The following is an 18407-nucleotide window of genomic DNA, read 5'->3' as shown; positions in this document are numbered from 1 at the left end:
ACTAATGATAAAGGACTGATCACAAAAATCTACAAAGAGCTGATGACACTCAACAAAAACAAAGAAAATAATCCAGTCAAAAAATGGGCAGAAGAGCTAAAAAGAAACTTCCCAAAAGAGGAAATGCAAAATGGCCAACAGGCATATGAAAAAATGTTCAACATCACTTGTAATCAGGGAAATGCAAATCAAAACTACCATGAGATACCATCTTACACCAGTGAGAATGGCACATATTAAAAAAACTAGCAACAACAAATGTTGGCGAGGGTGTGAAGAAAAAGGAACTCTCCTGCACTGCTGGTGGGAGTGCAAACTGGTCCAACCACTATGGAGAGCTGTGTGGAGATTTCTGGACCTACTAAACATAGAGCTTCCATATGATCCAGCAATTCCACTCCTAGGTATTTACCCAAAGGACACAGAAACATCAATTCCAAAGAGCATCTGCACCCCTATGTTTATAGCAGCACTGTTTACAATAGCTAAGCTTTGGAAACAACCAAATGCTCAAAAATAGATGACTGGATCAAGAAGATGTGGTACATATACACCATGGAATATTACTCAGCATTCAAAAAAGATAAACACATGCAATTTGCAACAACATGGATGGCGCTGGAAGGGATCATGCTCAGCGAAATAAGCCAGAAAGAAAAAGAAAAATACCGGATGGTCTCACTCATAGCAGGAATCTAGAAAACTTAAATAAGGGACCAGGAAAATGAATAACTATAAGAAAGTGAAAATCAAAATCAACAAAAAACTATGAACCAGAGACACTTTTTGGGGGGTGGGGGGCGGGAGGGAGGGATTGGTGTCAAAATGGGAGGGGGGGTTGCAATTGTATGGGGAATATAAAAATACAATTTATTATTTAAAAAAATAAGTTTTCTGAGCTCAAAGGCATTCAGTTCAATGGAGAAGAGGTTTCTGTGACTGTAGGGCTATAATTAAGAGGCAGACAAAAATAACAAGATAAACCAGGAGAGGGGTCTTACTACTGAGGGTTACAGGGTCAGCTTCAGAGTGGGCTGATATCTGAACTGGGCTTTGAAAGGGCAAAGATTTTGCCGGGTAGGAAAGTGTAGAAAGGATATTGCAGGTAGAAGGAAAAAATTTAGTCACAGTGGCTTAAACAAGTGTAGCTGGTTCAGGCAGGGTGGGAAATCATAAGGGCAACTCCTGGTGAGGTGCAGCCCTTCTTCCTCCTCCTTTTAAGCTTCACTTGTTCTTTGTCACTATCTCCACCAGAGGGCAGGCAAGGAAAAGCAGCCAGCAGCAGCCAGGGCAGCTTTCAAGGGCTCGGTTGTTATTGGTACAGTTATCTTAATTGACACTATATGTGGAAAAATGAGAGATTCTACATTGGGAACATCTATAATACAATTTATTCATGACACAACACTAGCAATTTTATCACCTAACTGCAATAGTCATAGTAGGTGGAAAAAGGTTGCTACTTGCTGGTTTTAAGAATTTAGGGCAATCGGGCCTCCCCTGGTGGCGCAGCGGTTGAGCGCTGGGCTGCAAAGCTGCCTGCAGCCTCTGCAGCGCCGGTTCGATCCCCGCCCCCGGAGAGGGTCCCACATGGCGTGACAGACCTCTCCTGCCGCGCCCGCTGCTCCCCTCAGCAGTGTATTTCGTCAGTCTGCCTGTTCTGTTCCCCGCTTTGGCTCTGGTGAATTCTCTCACCCTCCTGCGCTTCTGACTGTACCCAGTGCTTGTATAAATAAATAAAGAAATCTTAAAAAAAAAGAATTTAGGGCAATCATGCTAAGCCTCAGTGCCCTCCTCTGCAAAAATATTCCTTTCACAAATATACTGTGAATGAGAAAACATGTAGAAAGGCACAGGGACTGGCTAAAAGATGCTTAGAAAGTGATCACTGAATCTGATGGTGGGAATGCAAATTGGTTCAGTCAATATAGAAAGCTGTGTAGAAGTTCCTCAGAACACTAAAAATGATCTACCACATGACCCAGCAATTCCACTCCTAGGAATCTATCCAAGGAACACAAAAACACCAATTTGAAAGGAAACCTGCACCCCTATGTTTATTGCAGCACTATTTACAGTAGCTAAGATATGGAAACAACCTAAATGCCCCCAAACAGATGAATGGATCATAAAGATGTGACATATATATACACAGTGGAATACTACTCAGTGATCAAAAAAGATAATCCATGCCATTTGCAGCAACATGGATGGAGCTGGGGTAATATGCTAAGAGAAATGGGTCAGAAGGAAAAAGAAAAATATCGGATGGTTTCACTTTTATGTAGAATATGGAGAAACTGAACAAAGGGTCAAGGAAAAAACAAAACTTGCAAGCTGATCATAGATCTGAGGCCTACAGCAGGGGAGGGGGAGAAAAGAAGGTAAAAAGGGGGCAGAGGGCCTCTCCAGTGGTGCAGTGGGTTGAGTGCCGCTCTGTGAAGGTGTCCGCAGCCTCTGCAGCGCTGGTTTGATCCCTGCTGGCCAGCGAGAAGCCCACATAGTGCAGCAGACCTCTCCTGTCATGCCCGCTGCTCCCCTCAGCAGTGTATTCCTGTCGTCTGCCTGTTCTGCTCCCCGCTCTGTCTCTGGTGAATCCTTTCACCCTCCCGCGCCTCTGGTCTGTACCCCAGCTCTTGTATAAAAATAAATAAATCTTTAAAAAAAATGGGGGAAGAGCAGAGCACACGGACTATTGTGATGCATGATTGGTGCTACGGTGGTGAGAGAACTATGGGTACTATACTGGAGGGGATAAATCAGGCCAAAAATTAACAGACCAAAGTTTACAGGCCAAAAATTAACAGGCCAATATTAACAGGCCCAAAATTAACAACAATGCAACAAATATAAAAATTTAAAAATATTAGCACATATGTTTATAAAGCACAGTTAGCTGTGAGATAACTGAGCAGGTAGCAAGGATTAGCAGAATATTGGGGGACACCTGTGTATTTCATTCCTTCCCCAAATCTGATTATGAAACACAGGTGACTATGAATTAGAGCATTATTGTGAAATTAAATTTGTCAGTTTATAATCTAGTTTATGAACAGAAGAGGTATTCCTTGTCTTCCATACACTTTGAATTCTTTTTTCCCATTCTATAAAATGGTCAGAATCTTCATCATGGAGATGACTTCATAAAGAAAATGATGAAAATCAAATCAACTTAGCTCCTCTTTGTAGAGTTTTGCAGAAAAAATGACGTAGAAAATTTAAAAATATATATATTGACATGTTTTGGATACTTGACGAAAATGTTTTTAAAAAAATATATATTTTTAAGTGTGTTCTTTTTTTTAAGATCTATTTATTTTATTTATACAAACACTGGGTACAGTCAAAAGCACGGGAGGGTGAGAGAATTCACCAGAGCCAGAGCGGGGAACAGAACAGGCAGAATGACGAAACACCACTGGCAGGAGAGGTCTGTTGCGCCCTGTGGGACCCTCGCCGGCGGCGGGGATAGAACTGGCGCTGCAGAGGCTGTGGGCAGCTTTGCAACCCAGCGTTCAACCGCTGCACCACTGGGGAGGCCCTAAAATAAATCAAATAAATCACTGTCATTGTAATGTGGAAATTACAGCTTCTACTGTACTTTTTTTAAAAAAAGGAAATAAAACATTGTACTTAAATAAGATGAGATACATGGTAGAGGGATTATGATAACTGTCACTTGCCATTTGTGTACATGTCACAAAGAAAGGATTTAGATTTATGCTGTATATCTGCTGATAAAAAGAAGGCCTGGTAGGAGAGAAAGCTAGGTGGGGTATTTGGCGCAATGCAAGAAAGATATACAACTGATCTTTGAGTGAGACCGGTTGGACTGTGTAGGTCCACCTGGATAAAGCATATTTTCTGTTTGCAGGTTCCACGTTCATGGATTCAACCAAGCTCATTTGTCCCTTGGTTGAATCCTGAGTGTGGTACCCACATATGCAGTGGGCCCACTATACATTGTATCTGGGGCTTCAATGGAGGGGGAGGGGGTTGGGGCTCCTACTCTCCCACCCACCTGTTGTTCAAGGATCAGCTCTAAGACTGAACTGGCTGATGAGACTGATGAGGTAGTAATGAGCTCTTCACGCCTGGTCATTCAACAGGGGCTGATTACCACTTGTCAAGATCATTGGGAAAACTTTCAGGGATGGGTTGGATGGTTAAATAGGTGGCGTCTGCAGTGCCTTCCAACTCTGTTATTCCCTAATTCCATTTGAGTTAATATTTTCAAGTATCCTCTGATACATTTTTATAGGTAGATGACAGATTGAGATGGCATGTATGACATGACTTGTATTACTAGCAAAATGATATATGGCCTTATTTAGGTTTCTACAGATTATTTAGAAAAAAAGAAATAGTCTCTCCTGTGAAAAATCAGTGTCTGAAGCGGCACAAGTTCTTGTAGGCTACTTCCACTGACAGGCTCAAACCAGGCAGAAAGTCTTGGGGACTATTTATATTTTAAGCTGGGGGCCCAAGACATAAAAAGACAATTATTGGTAGCAGAGGGGGGCTCAGCACTGAGACAATGATTCTACCAGCCCTACCCTGACCTGAAGCAAATTTCTCATTACTGTGTTGCTGCTCTGGTCCAGCAAGTGGATCTCTTGTCCATAACTGACCCATTTCTCCCTGGTCACAGCTGATTGGACCAAGGATGGGAAGGCCAGCCAGTCCCCTGTGCCCTGGTGTACAAAGACAAGCTGTGGTAATGATATAGCTCTCTCAAGAGTTTGCTACTTTGATTCCTAAACTTGTGAACCACATATAATTAAGCAGAGGAAACTGTTGGAAAAAAATAAAAGGAGTGGGAAAGAGCAAAAGAGTGGAGAGAGTGAAAACAGAAAAAGTGGGAGCGAGAAAGACACACCAGAGGGACTTTGAAATGACAGGGACCACGTGGTTTATGAGAGAAAGAGAACAATCTTGATTTCAGATGGGTTTTTGTTCCAAGGAAGCCCGGATAGAATAGAAATGATATTAGCCAAACTTAACATTTACTAAGCACACAATGCACATGGGTAACTGCATTACTGTAAGAGAGTAGTGGGTCTCGAAGCTCCATTCCCTGACTTCCTGAGTGGGTTTTTGGACTCAGGGGTAGGGCCGGACCTACTGGTGGACTTTAAAAGACAGAGCAGGCAGGCTGAGTTTGGGCTTTTTTTGGCTAGCTCCCACCTGCAGCTGGGGACTCTCCTGGCTGACCTCCTGCCTGTGGCTCTGGGGCTTTCTAGGCTGGCTCCCTGCCTGAAGGTCCTGCTCTGACCCTGGCTCTACTGAGCAGATGCTATCAGGGGTAGCATAAATGCTTGCTGGCCTATACATTTTCTAAGCTCTCTCCCATTTCTCTCTTTGTCTCACTCACCCCCTGTGCAAATAAACTCTTTTTGTTCTCTCCATGTCTCTGCATTTGAGTTATGTGCTGCCTTCTGAGGCGTTCAGGTGAGGACTTACTGACAGGCTCATTCCCTTTCCTCTAGGTTTGCCCCATTTTATTACGATTTTTTATAGGGATTATTTTATTTAATTCTCACAAGCCTATAGCAAAGGTGCTGCTACGATTCTAGTTTTGCAGATGGAAAAATTGAGATTTAGGGAGAGCAAGCAACTTACTCAAGGTCATACAGATAATAAGCAAAACGGGGACTGTGTTTCATTTCCTTAAGATATACACAGCCCCATCACTACCAAGCCACACAGAGACCTAGGTCTGGTTTCCTAGCTGGCTCTTAGGGTCTTCGTGGAACTTGCGCCCTGCCCATGAGCTGGGCCTATAACTGAACCCTTTCTAGTTCCCAGTCTCTGGTCAGTCACCATGTCCTGTAGTCTTCCAGACCTCACCGGTGCTCCGCCTCAGGCTCTGGGTATCTACTGGAGTAAACACACCTTTTCTGCATGCTGCCATGTGCAAAGGCAATGAAAGCAGTAGGGCCTCCCCATTCCTGTCTGCTCCTGTCTCCAAGCCCTCAGGACATGGCACCAGTCTGTTGCCTCTGCTTTCTCCCTCTGCCCACCACTGGGTTTGTCCCTCCAACTTTGCAAACTAGGAGAACTGTTACTATCTGGCTCTGACATCTCTGCATACAGTGCATCTCTGCATTCCTAAGGCTTCTGTTAGGAGAGGACTTTATGAAAAGGCTTTTCTGTCAGGCTTCAAAGGGATACTGATTAGCACATTAAGAAAACTAGATAGAGATGAGTCCTTATCTCTGGGTAAACAGACTTTGATACTCAATAAAAGCACTGTTCTAACAACATGGGTGAATCGGGTTGTGGGAAGTCTGTATCAAAGCACTTTGTTCATAGGAAAACTAAATAGACATCTCATTTAGTGATTAAGAGGGTTTGGCTTATCAACTCTGGTGAGGATACACAGAAAGAAATGAATGAGTTTTTATATGGACTGTAGATTTCAATGGTCTTTGGGACTTTTGAATTCTTTATCCAGGACAACTTAGAAATTTTTTTCAAGTTTCAAATCAAGAACTGAGTTTTATGAAATCTGCCTATGGCTTGCTTTTTGAATAGGGTTCCCTTTTACAAAAGTACTAACAAGGTTATCAGTTTGTTAATAAGAGTTACAAGGAAAAGTGATTCCTATTACAGCTCAGATTCCCTGCAGCTCAGGTCATGAGACAGTTGAATTTTTCAATGCAATATCCTGTCATAGTGTAACACCAAACATCGGGATTCCATAGAATACCAACACAAAAATTATAACTCCAACTAATCTAAAATTAAGAAATTAAACAAGGCAGATGTCCTTCCCCTTGTTTTGTAAATTCCAGAATTTTCTCAAATGATTCAATGTGTCAGCTGGGACTACAGAATAAAACATTGGTTTCCAAATACCCTATAGAAAATGGCCAGGTGCAGGCCATCATCAATGAATCTTTTAATTAGTCTTTTCTTTGTTAACATCCTTATAATATCAGCCCAGACAGGTACCACTTTTGCCAAATTTATGACACTGCTTGTTTACTTGGAATGGAATTAATTAGGCAGAGTGTACACTTTCAGCGAAGATAGAACTTAGACTAATCTGACCTGGCGAGGCCTAAATAAAAGGTTAATAAGGTAGTGGAAGAATGCCTGGAAGGCACAGTGGACTTAGTATATGCCATAGAAAGAAAAAATTCCATTGATTTTTTTCCCCTAAAGCAATTCTCATTTTATGAAACACCCTTTGCCTAAATAACAATCTCTTAGAACTATCAGCAATCCAAACACTAGCACTACACACTCAGCATGCCACTTGCTTCTTGACCAAAGGGTGGAGTCCTCCATTCCCAGACTAGGTCACCCACTCTGACCAGGTTATCCTCACTCCTGAGGAATGAAAAACAGCTGTTGCAGTTACCACACAATGCTGGTTTACTCTTTAACTGCTTAGCTTTAATGTCATCATGTAACTCAGTTTAGGTTTAAGTGGACACAATCCATGCAACATTTGAAATGTAAGTTTTTTTTTTGAAATATAAGTTCCTATATCAACCTAGTTTTCACAAACAGTATCTTAGTGTACATGAATAATACAATTTATTTTATAAATAGACTTGTCAAAATGCCAGAAATTATTTTAGAAGGATATTGAGATAAAGTTGATGAACTCTTATTTTCAAGTTCATAGTGGTACCCTCAATAATGGTCTCCAAATCAAAATTATGCAATCTAAAAATAGCCAATTCTTTTTATTAATTTTGTTAAGTTGAAGCCTTGGATTCAGAATCAATGAACAATTTCAAGATAAGAAGGACCTGCAGGAAAATATTAAATTCTAATCTCCAAACATCAAGCCTGACAGGCATGCAAATATATTTTTTTTCTGAAAACTTCCTTTCCCAGGGGTATGCCTGGGGTCATTTAAACCTAAAGATAGCTTGTAGGGTAAGGTAAAAGTATCAGGCTTTTCCGCCCTCCCGCCATTAGGATAGATGCGGGAACCCTATGGTCCTGAATGCATGCCTGAAGTGGGCACCTGAAGTGGGTACACCTGAGCTGAGAGACTGAGTTTATAAGGGCGGCATCACAGTGATGCCAGCAGAAGCCAAGAACAAATGGAAGCCGAGAGAAGAGAAGCAGAGAGAACGCCAGAGAGCCCAGTGTAGGGTAAGGAAAAAATGTCAGGCTTTTCTGCCCTCCCACCATCAGGATAGATGATGGATCCTTGTGGTCCTGAATGCATGCCTGATGGCGGGCACCTGGAGTAGGGTGTGGGCATAGGTAGATGGGATTCACCTGGGCTAAGACTGTGCTTTTAAGGGCGGTGGCATGAGGACACCAGAAGAAGCCGAATGAACGGAAGAGCAGCAGAAGCCCAGAGAGAAGTAGAGAACGCCGGAGAGCCCAGATAGAGTGAAAACTTTCTGGGGGCTGGGAGGCCTCCCAGCACCTCTGCCTGCCGTATGCCTGGTGAACCCCAATAAAAAACCTGCAAAAACCCACTGAGGACTCTGACTCCTCCTTTACCCGGTCTGCTGTATATTAGAAAACCTGCCCTGTGTCCATTCCTGACCTTACACCCAGCTAGAGTGAGGACCTCCCGGTCTCCCAGCACCCCTGCCTGGTAAATCTAAATAAAAGACCTGCAAAAGCCACTGACTCTGACTCCTCCTTTACCTGGTCTGCATGGGATCATAGAAAACCTGCTCGGTGTCCATCCTGCCCCTACATAGCTTTAAAATGCTAAAAACAGAATCTGATATTCATAGCAGTGTCAGTACATGAGTGCTCAAGAAATACTGATTGGATGTTGAATAAAACACTTATCAAAAGTTTGGGAGCCTAAAGAGATCTCCAGGAACATCCTGCCCAGATTCCTAATTTTCAGATGGGTAAGAGGTCCAGAGAGGTTGATTTACTGGTTCAGATCTACACAGCTGGTTATTGGCAGAGTTGGATCTGGAGCTCAGGATTCCTGATCTCAAACTACTTTGCCCAAAGTCTCTTTCTTTTCTCAGGATCCTTATGCACTTGGACTTCAAAGACCAAAGAAGCCTGTGTTCACCCATAAGGTGGTCTGACCTATTCATTGCATGAATACACAGGCATTTTCAGAGACAGCCATCTTACAGTGGAAGTCTGCCTGGGTATCATTTACTGTGAGACGTCAACTTGACTTTTCCCTAGAAAACTACCTTTATGTTACCTTAATCTGAAATGTTTTGTAAAAAGGAATAATGCCTTACATTTGTATGTGACCTGTATTAACTTTAAGTTGTTGTCCTTTAAGAGCCAGCAAGAAACTATTTATTAGTTTGATGTTAGTAAATGAAGTTTTAATATCAATAGCATAATTGTGAGAGATGAAGTTGCAGAACCTACTAATGATTGCCAATGTCTTTGGCTTGATGGAAGTGGGGTAAAAGATCAGGCAATGTATGGGGCAGGGCAAGCGGGGTAAGATGACCTCACCAGTCTCTATTTACTCATTACCCTGGCTAGCCTACTCTCTTTATTTCAGTGCAGCCATAATTTATTTGAACAGGAGTTGTCAGAGTGTGTACTTGACCTCTGACACCAAACGCCCAGGTTTTAAAGATAGTAAGTGGTGATGTCAGTGTGATTTCATAGGCTTTCAGCTGAGTCCAAAGCATAGAGAGCAGGAGAAAACTAATCAAAGATTAACTTCTCATCACAGGATTTCAAGAAGGTGCAGAGCTCACAGGTTATCTTCTGTAGGTGCTGCTACAGGACCTCAGATCCCCTGTGCCCCTGCTCCCCATACTCGGACATTACCTGCCTTGGCTGGTTGACTTTTGCTCCTGAAGACAGTAATAAGCGAATAACATCCAAGTAACCACCTTGGGCAGCTAGGAAGAGGGCAGTGGCTCCATCCTGAAAGAAATCAAATTGAAAGTTTAAAAAAAATCACCTTCCACATTTATCTTAAAAGAAATTAGATAAAAAGATGTACATGTAATATAATTTTCCATTCCCCAGTTTCAAGTTAAGTGTTTTATTCTTTGGGACTGATTCTAAAAATGTGGTAAATCAGGCTTGAAAGGTAGTTTCAAATAGTTTTATAAGGATATGTTATAACATACATAATGACTGTTCATGCTACAAAATCTTGAGAATAGGGCTTATGATACATTCAGTTGGCAGTAACACCCAAGTTTTTCAGAGCCCATCAATTTTGGTCATCTGCGTAGACTTCTTTCTCATTAGCTACCTTCTGCTTTCGTTGCATGTTCTCAGTCATTCCCCTTTTAATTAGATTTAAAAAGCATATGTTTAATGCAATTTTTCATTTCAACCCTTTTGTCAATTAAGAGCTAAAAGTTAATTAGAAACAAGTGAGTCTGTTAGTAAAAACACACACAAAAAAAATCCCTTAAACTGTTTTGCATACTTTATCTGTTCCCCTAACGTGCAGTTTCTTCAAACTTTAAAACACAAGATGTCCTATGAATAACTACACTAGAAAGAGTATCCCTGGACAGGCTCCCTGCCAGCCCAGTAGACACCAACACACCCATAAACACAGTTAAGTCATCCTACATAAAAACTCCAAGCGAGTGCTTGTTCTCTAATTTTCTTTTTAGTTGGGCATCTATGTCTTCTGGGCTTTTCTTACTTTTTTCTTGGAAGATATGCCTTTAGGCAATTTCAGCAAATACATGGGGCAGCTGAGAGCATGAGTCCTTTCCAGATGTTCATGCACACAGGCAGCATTTACAGGATACAGGCAACTTCATTATTCTTTAACTGCAGTGGAAAACCCGAGGACATCCTAGTGGAAAATACCTAGCTAACCCAACTAATTGCCACCCTTGCCATAAGGAGCACTAACCACAAGCAAAAATACCAAGCAGCTTTCCCTGCCAGTCCGAGCAGGTGGAGGGGGCTGGATTTCCAGTGGGTGGCAGCTGAGCTGCTGGACTCCCCTTGAGGCAATCATTAAAAATTCATCAGCCAGTATAGACTTCTAAGCAGATGTTTGATACAGTGATAAAATTTTCAGCTGTTCTTTACTCTGTTGCCACAGGAAGTCTATCATGCCTTAGCAGTTGATAACTCACAGGAATTGTCTAAAATGGATATCCATGCATTGGAACTTTTACTATGCATCATAAATTTCTCTTCCTGGAAGTTTTCAGACATCATTCACTGGGATGCCCTATATTTCAATGTAAATGGAAACACTTACATTTGGACTTTTTGGGTAAAGGTAAAAGTTTTAACATAAAATGGAAGTTTTGGTGCATAAATTTTCCTGAGTCACTTTACAACAAAGAATGGGCTGTTGTATGGGAATGGGCTTTCCCGAAAGTCTACATTTTTAAGATTGCATGTACGTGCTGAGCCTTTGGGATGAATGTTATTTAATAGCACACAGTCTATACCCATAGTCAGTTTGGACTGGTGACTATTAATGGTAAGGCTATGACAATCACAGCTCATTTTCCTTTCCCAAAGATTTGGGCTCTTTCTATTCAAGCTACACATACATACACTCATTCATGTATATTCCCAGGTATACTTCACTCTCAACACAGCTCAACAAAAAGCCAAGGCTTTAGATCTGTGTTTCTTAGACTTAACCACATGTCACAACCAGTTGCCCAGTTGTGCCATCAGAGACTCCCACTTAGTTGTTTGTGGTAGACCCAGTAAATAGTATTTTGTTTTTTAGTGTCTACTAGTTTTTTGTTTATTTATTTATTATTTTAAAAATTTTATATATTTTTATATTATTTTTCATTTTATATGCATTTTCATCTTGGTTATAGTTCCCAAGCAATTCCCACCTCCCTTGTTTTGTATTTTTTTAAAAGATTTATTTATTTATGCATACAAGAACTGGGGTGTAGGTCAGAGGTGCAGGGGATAAAAGGATTCACCACAGAGTGGGGAGAAAACAGGCAGACTGACTGAAATACACTGCTGAGGGGAGCAGCAGGCAAGACAGGAGAGGTGTGCTGCACCAATGTGGGTAGCCCCCTGGCCAGGGATCGAACTCATGCTGTGGTGGCTGGCTACAGCTTGATAGCACTGTGTCTTTAACCCCTGTGCCACCAGGGAGGCCCTGTAAGTAGTATTTTAAAGAATGATTCTAATAGGGACTAAGAGTTGAGAATCATTCCTTTGGCCTATAATCAAATAGTTTGGTCATTCAATCTACTTCAACAGATTTTGCAGTGCAAAGGTGAAGGCAAGTTGCTATATACTTCAAAGAGGTCTGTAATTAATCAGAGTTAACTGTATAAACTCTGGAAAGGGTGTTCAAATGGAAAAATTCACACCTACACATCTCATTACACATTTATGAAAGTACAGTGCCCTAGGCATAAGGGCCAATGTCTAGTTGTAGGATACCCTAAACTATGGTTCCTGGGTAATTGGAAGTAGGAATTCTTCCATTCTTTACCCTGTGACTCTCTCAAGTCAGTTTATCTCTCCATATTTTACTTTTTCCTACAAAACTGGAATAACACTTGCCATAAATCCTATGGAACTGCAGTCACATCAATTAAAAGAGCCCCTAGGTAATGTGCTAATTGCCAATTAGCAACAAACAGACCCACACTGGCAGTGGATGACTGTCAAATGTCAACTGTGTGCATGGAGCTCACAGGTCTTCACCCACCCAATCTTAATTCTCTTCCAAATAATTTGATTTCTCTTTTTTGTGGGTGCCCTTCCTTGCAAATAACTCCACGACAGAAATTTACTTTGTTCTTCAGCAAGCCCATAGGCAGCTGCGTTATGAAAAATATATATATATATATCTCACATGATATTTGAGGACCCTAATAGCAGAGGTACATGAAATATCTCATATGTACAAGAGATATGAAAGAGTAGGACAAAGTTGGGTAAATATAAATCTCTGGTATCTACATAGAGAAAGTTCTTTTTCTCTTGTGTTTCAGACTAAAATCCTACTACTAATTAAAATATTTTTCAAGTTGGCAATACTGCCATTTTAATTTAGATCTCAAGAATATGAACAATAAGGGAAGGTGCAAGTCTCCATCTAATGTCCTTTGAAGCGCACTCACATAAAGTTGGTCGTGGATGTTGGCCCCGTGCTTCAGCAAGGTTTCTACCACCCGCATGTGCCCGTACTGACTGGCAGCCAACAGGGCGGTGCCGCCGTCCTATGGACAAGCACAGGGTGAACACATTAGACACAGCTCAGGCACAAACTTTACCCGGCAGATGTGCCTCACACATCTGGAGGACTCTGGATAAGAACTTCCCACAGAGAACAGCAAATTCACTTTTCCTTTCCTTCCTTCTATTTTTCTTTATAATCATGACAGAGTTCATCTTAAGCACATTATTTTGTTGTAAACTTGGATGACTTGCTTGAGAGACCTTTATAGTTGCTTGATTCAGTTATTATGATTAATTTAGAAATTTCCAGTGTCAAATGCAGAGTCAACCACTTGCTTCTCAATAAAGGAAACAAAGAACAGAAAGTCTGTGTCAGTCATGTTCTATCTTGGAATTATCAGAATGGTCTCCCATGGCTATTGGTCAGAGGCCCTCTTGAAAAACACTGGTTTCTGGCTGGTGCTACCCAGAGAGGTTTTGTGCTTTTATGGGTAACCTTCTGGGACCCTTGCCTGCACAGAACAAAATCTGCATCCACTGAAAGAGCAGATAACTACAACATATTCCATGTGCCTCTTACTATCCTCCTTAGCATTTCCTTTGAACATGTGCCAATTTGCCAGGTCTCATTAAAATGTGGGCCCTAGAACCAAACAGAATAATATAAAGTAGATGTGCTCTGATATGCAGTGGGGCACTCCCCTACTTTAATCTCTGCAGGCTAAATTAGAATTAGCTTTTATGCCAACCACATCACACTACTGACTCACTGAGTTTGTGGTCAACTGTGACTCTTAATGGTTTTTCTTGGGTGCTGCAGCTGAGGTATTATCTTTTCCCATCTAGTATTGTCATGTTATTTGTTTGGATCTATGTACTGGTATGTGAACATTTGAGCTAATTACAAATAATGCAAGAACATGTAATTTGGTTCTAAAGTACAAATCATAAATATAAGGCATAAATAAAAGATAGTATGGTTTCTATGTTCACGCACAGAGTTTTCATTGAAGATGCTTACCCTTGGAGACATACCATCAGGGGTCTGATTCAGTGGGTCTGAGACACAGAAATAGGCCTTTTGACCAGTCATGTGAGGTGAGTGTGGTGTGCAGGGGAGCTTCATTTGAGGAAACACTGCAATGAGAGTGACCGAGTTCACAGACAGATGAGGTGAGGGGTATGTGCATGCTGACTAAGGCTTTACCAAGGGAGGAGAGTGGTGTAAAGGGAGAGGGTGCATGCGCTGTATTTTGAAAGATGCAGAGTAGAGGAAGGAGACTGAAGGCTGAGGTTGGTAGTGGGGCATCAAGAAGTTGCTTAATAGCAGCAATGAATGCCAACATTTCTATGTTTTGTTCTGTCAGTTTTCCCAGTTCTTTGCCCAATGAGGTAAGAGAATAGATAAAATATGGCTGTCATAGAAGAGCTGATACCTTTTATCTTTAAAAACACATTTTTGTGGGATCAGATTTAATAACAAGGAGAACAAAGTCAGTATTGATGAGAGGATCATATGAAAACTCAAAGCCTTTCCATACTCTCTTCTTCCCATGGAAAATTCTGGGACACCTGCAGTTGACTTAATGGAAACATATGGAATTGCTCCCCATGGGCCCCATGTTCCATGGATTTCTGGGACACCACAACTGGCTCATGTACAAAGACTTCAAGCCAGCGTTAACTTTTTAGCCAAGAAGACTAAAACAGCCGTATGGACACACATGACCCTTTTGACTTAGTTCAAAGTTTAGTTTTTAGGACTTTATTTTCTATTTTTAGTTGTATCACTTTTATAATGAAAGGTAAAATGATAATTAACATAAAATATATACATATATATTTTGAACTGCTGTATATATTATATTCAGCATGTTTGGTGGCATGTACACAGTCCACAAGTAATTTTCAGAAGACAGAAACCCTATTTGAAATTCAGATCTACTAATAGTATTTTAACAGAACAGCAACAACACCATAAACCACTGCAAACTCCCTTAATATTGAAATATCACGTACAATGAATTTAAAACCTAAAAGCTTCCCACTAAAGCAAATTTTCAGAAATTTTTGTTATGATTAGGCCAGAAATTAGTTGACATTTATAAAAATGTTACAGCAGTTCAAATTCTCCTACTACAAAACATTATCGTGTAAAATCATATTGTGAACACAAAACTTATGCTGGTGCAGACTCAGATTTCTTATTCATCTGACAAATATGAAGAATCAATAACATCTTTAAAGGAAAAAACACAATTCCTTTCCCAACTATACAAACTGTAATCATACGTCACATATTTCAGCAAGGACAAATCAGAAAATAAATTGCCTGTGAAATCACCCTTCCTGGAAAAACTCAGATTCACTAGGATCAGCTTACCACTTCTGACAATTCCTGTACATAGTCCTTGGATTAACCTCGAAGTGGGAAAAAAAACACATGAAAAGGGAACTCCATAGAACACCTGCCGCTGTGTCCATTCTGATAGCAAAATTTAGTGTCCTAGAGTAAAAAGCTAGGAATGCAAGAAAGAATCTGTGTCATTCTGCATAAAACTCTCCAATTGAGAAGCCAAGAGTAAAACTGTCATGTTTTGAAATGAAATCTTAGGACTACCCTTGAATGATGGCAAGTAATCTTGCAAAAGGAGGAGCACAAATTCACACTACAGATGAAGACACATTGTCATGCCCGCAGACATTTTTTCCCAGGGTATGGAATCAAGAAGGTCTCTTACTTTGGTTCTAAATTCAGTAGATGCCCCAAATTCAAAGAGAAATCTCACAACATCATTATGGCCTTGTTGGGCAGCGAAGAAGAGAGCAGTTGTACCTGACTGGGAGATAGAAAGAGTCTGGTTTTTAAAGATATTTGGTTATACTATACACACACACACACACACACATACACATATATTTGCATATATACATACTTGAATATATTTACATTATCTTTAATTTATATATTTGCAAACAAATCAAAAACAGCATCTTGTTTATAAACCTTCTCATCTAGAAAGGGGCTATCTTTGAACTGGTTGTAATTTTTGTTCAGAGAATTGACAAGATATTTGGAAAACTTAGCTATAAAGAGTGTGTCCAAAGGATTACTGATCACTCTAAGGCTTGTTTATAAGGGTGTGTGTGTGTGTGTGTGTGTGTGTGTGAGTGAGAGAGAGAGAGAGAGAGAAAGAGAGAGAGAGAAAGAGAGCGTGAGAGAGAGACATGAGCAACGAGGTTTACCCTTGGGCAGAATGCATGCTAATACCTTCCCAGATATGACCTTCTATCTCAGGCTTTTTTCCCAACCATTCTAGCCTAGGAAGCACAGGTCCATTCATAGAGTCTATGTCCATTCAAAGACATGCTGTGCATTGCAGGAGTGAATTTCTCCTTGGTTGCCAGAGAAATGAGTGGGAAGCATCCTCTCATTTCTTTCGTACAGAGGATGCTGAGTTCCAGAAACCTTAATATGTAACCAGATTTGAATGAAGAAACTTGGCTAGGATAGGAAAACTCTCACCTTCTTATTAGACATTAAAATTTAAGATTTTTTGATATGCTAGTTACAAAAATCATGTTTACAATAATGAACTAATTTTGGAACATGTGTACAATTAATCAATGCTCACATTAATGCAGCATTCTGTAGACAATATGGGTTAGACTTCAGTCTAGGATGTGAATAAAGGCCTTAAGTGTGTGTGCAGTAGTACCAAAGCCCAGAGCTTCATATGCACACCCAGCTCCTCTACCCATGAGTTTTACTAGCCGATATTGCTGGGGTTTAGGACCATCAGCTTCCAGTTTGTCTCTCTAGCAAGTCCTGCGTGTCTAGTTGTCCAACCTCCCAAAAAACAATGGTAGGTACTTTTTCAGGAAACAAGTACAGACTAGTCCCTGACTTATAATAGTTTGATTTTTGATGATCTTTCAATTTTATGATGGTGCAAAAATGATATGCATTCAGTATAAATCATACTTTGAATTTGGAATGTGGGCATTCTGTTTTTTCATACTCACTAAATTACATGAATGAAGTACTCAACACTTGATTATAAAATAGGTTTTGCGTTAGATGATTTTACCCAATTGCTGGCTAATAAAAGTGTTCCAAGTACAGTTAAGACTGGCTAGACTAAGTTAGGATATATGGTAAGTTAGGCTTTTTTGACTTATGATGTTTTCAGCTTATGATGGGTTTACTGGGATGTAACCCTATTATAAGTAGAGGAAGACCTGTATTTTGGTATCTTAAAATTGATTACAAATGAACCAAGATAGAAGTCTGGTATAAGAGTAAGTTGTACAGCACTATTAGACATGCCCAACTTCCAGAACACTGGAGATGAGGTTGGAGTCTGTCTTTGTTTTAGCCGCACTAGCACCTGAGACTAGCAAGGTCTCAGGAAATTCAGGGGACCAATAGCAACTCATATAATAACATCATTTGAGACACACAGGTTGCCTCAAGCCTTGGCACACTTTGGTAAGTCCTCAAGGGCTTCTGTGTTCAATGTATAATAGTTTTCATCTCCGAGAATATTAGCTAAACAATTTGGAACCAAACATAAAAAAATAAAACTATAAAACCACACAGTGGTTGGAAACCAAACATCTCTCTTCTCCCAGCCTTTCTTAGTTGTTTTGAAGAGATTCTTGTGTATATTGAATTTGGCCTTCAGAATCAAGTTTTTTAAGTAAACAGATTTGGATCATATTGTTTTTATTAGAGAAAATCTGTCTTGTCTTTAAAGTTAAAATAAACAAAGACTAAAGCAGAGAGGAAAATTAAACTATTAGGGTAATTTTAGACTATAATTCTAAATGGGTCTAAATATTTTCCACCCAGAAGAAAATTAGTCGCTGAAGTGAAAATGACCTAAAACAATTATCCAGTGTTTTGGAAATAGCTCAGAAGAATCTATCTGTGAGAAGACAGATCAGATTTGCTATAGTCTCTGTACTGCTCCTCTTAACAGGCCATGCTGCCAACCCAGTGCTATGCAGAACCAGACTCCAGATTCTATCTGTCGTGTCACTCTTTCATGACCTGTGATATGGGGGACACCCAGAAAGGGAGATGGGAGGGACTTCTAGATTTCCCTTAGAACTTGTGACCATGTCCTGATACCTCTTGAGTTTTATTTTGCTCTGCTCAGAGGTGGTCATCTGGCCAGGAAGATGGGGTGTATTGCTTAATGAATATTTGGTTAACAAATGGTCCTTTCTGAAACAGTTGCAGATCAGGTTCTACACGCTCTTATGCAGAAAATCAAGCACTCCTGTCTGGTTTGGAGTTGCCCTAGGATGTCCATCTCAGGACTGAG

The 18407-nt window shown here is 40.5% G+C and overlaps 1 protein-coding gene across 3 annotated transcripts in view; it reads right to left on the bottom strand.

Moving 5' to 3' along the window:
* Nucleotides 1–18407, bottom strand: part of ANKRD29 (ankyrin repeat domain 29) — a 54476-nt gene that overhangs the window by 18453 nt on the left and 17616 nt on the right. For 2 of the 3 annotated variants that reach the window (XM_037508730.2, XM_037508731.2), the window contains exons 4-6: nt 15816–15914; nt 13017–13115; nt 9748–9846 (exon numbers count right to left, since the gene is read on the bottom strand). In XM_037508730.2, the coding sequence (XP_037364627.1) occupies nt 9748–9846; nt 13017–13115; nt 15816–15914 (297 nt within the window). Of the gene's footprint in view, nt 1–3333; nt 3542–9747; nt 9847–13016; nt 13116–15815; nt 15915–18407 lie in introns of those variants that run through there. The other variant, XM_054694136.1, reaches the window with a different exon arrangement.

Source organism: Talpa occidentalis, unplaced genomic scaffold (assembly GCF_014898055.3).
Source record: "Talpa occidentalis isolate TD23 unplaced genomic scaffold, MPIMG_talOcc4v2.1 talOcc4.13, whole genome shotgun sequence".
Classification (NCBI taxonomy): domain Eukaryota; kingdom Metazoa; phylum Chordata; class Mammalia; order Eulipotyphla; family Talpidae; genus Talpa; species Talpa occidentalis.
The sequence above is the reverse complement of the archived record's forward strand: the minus strand, read 5'-3'. Positions and strand labels throughout refer to the sequence as shown.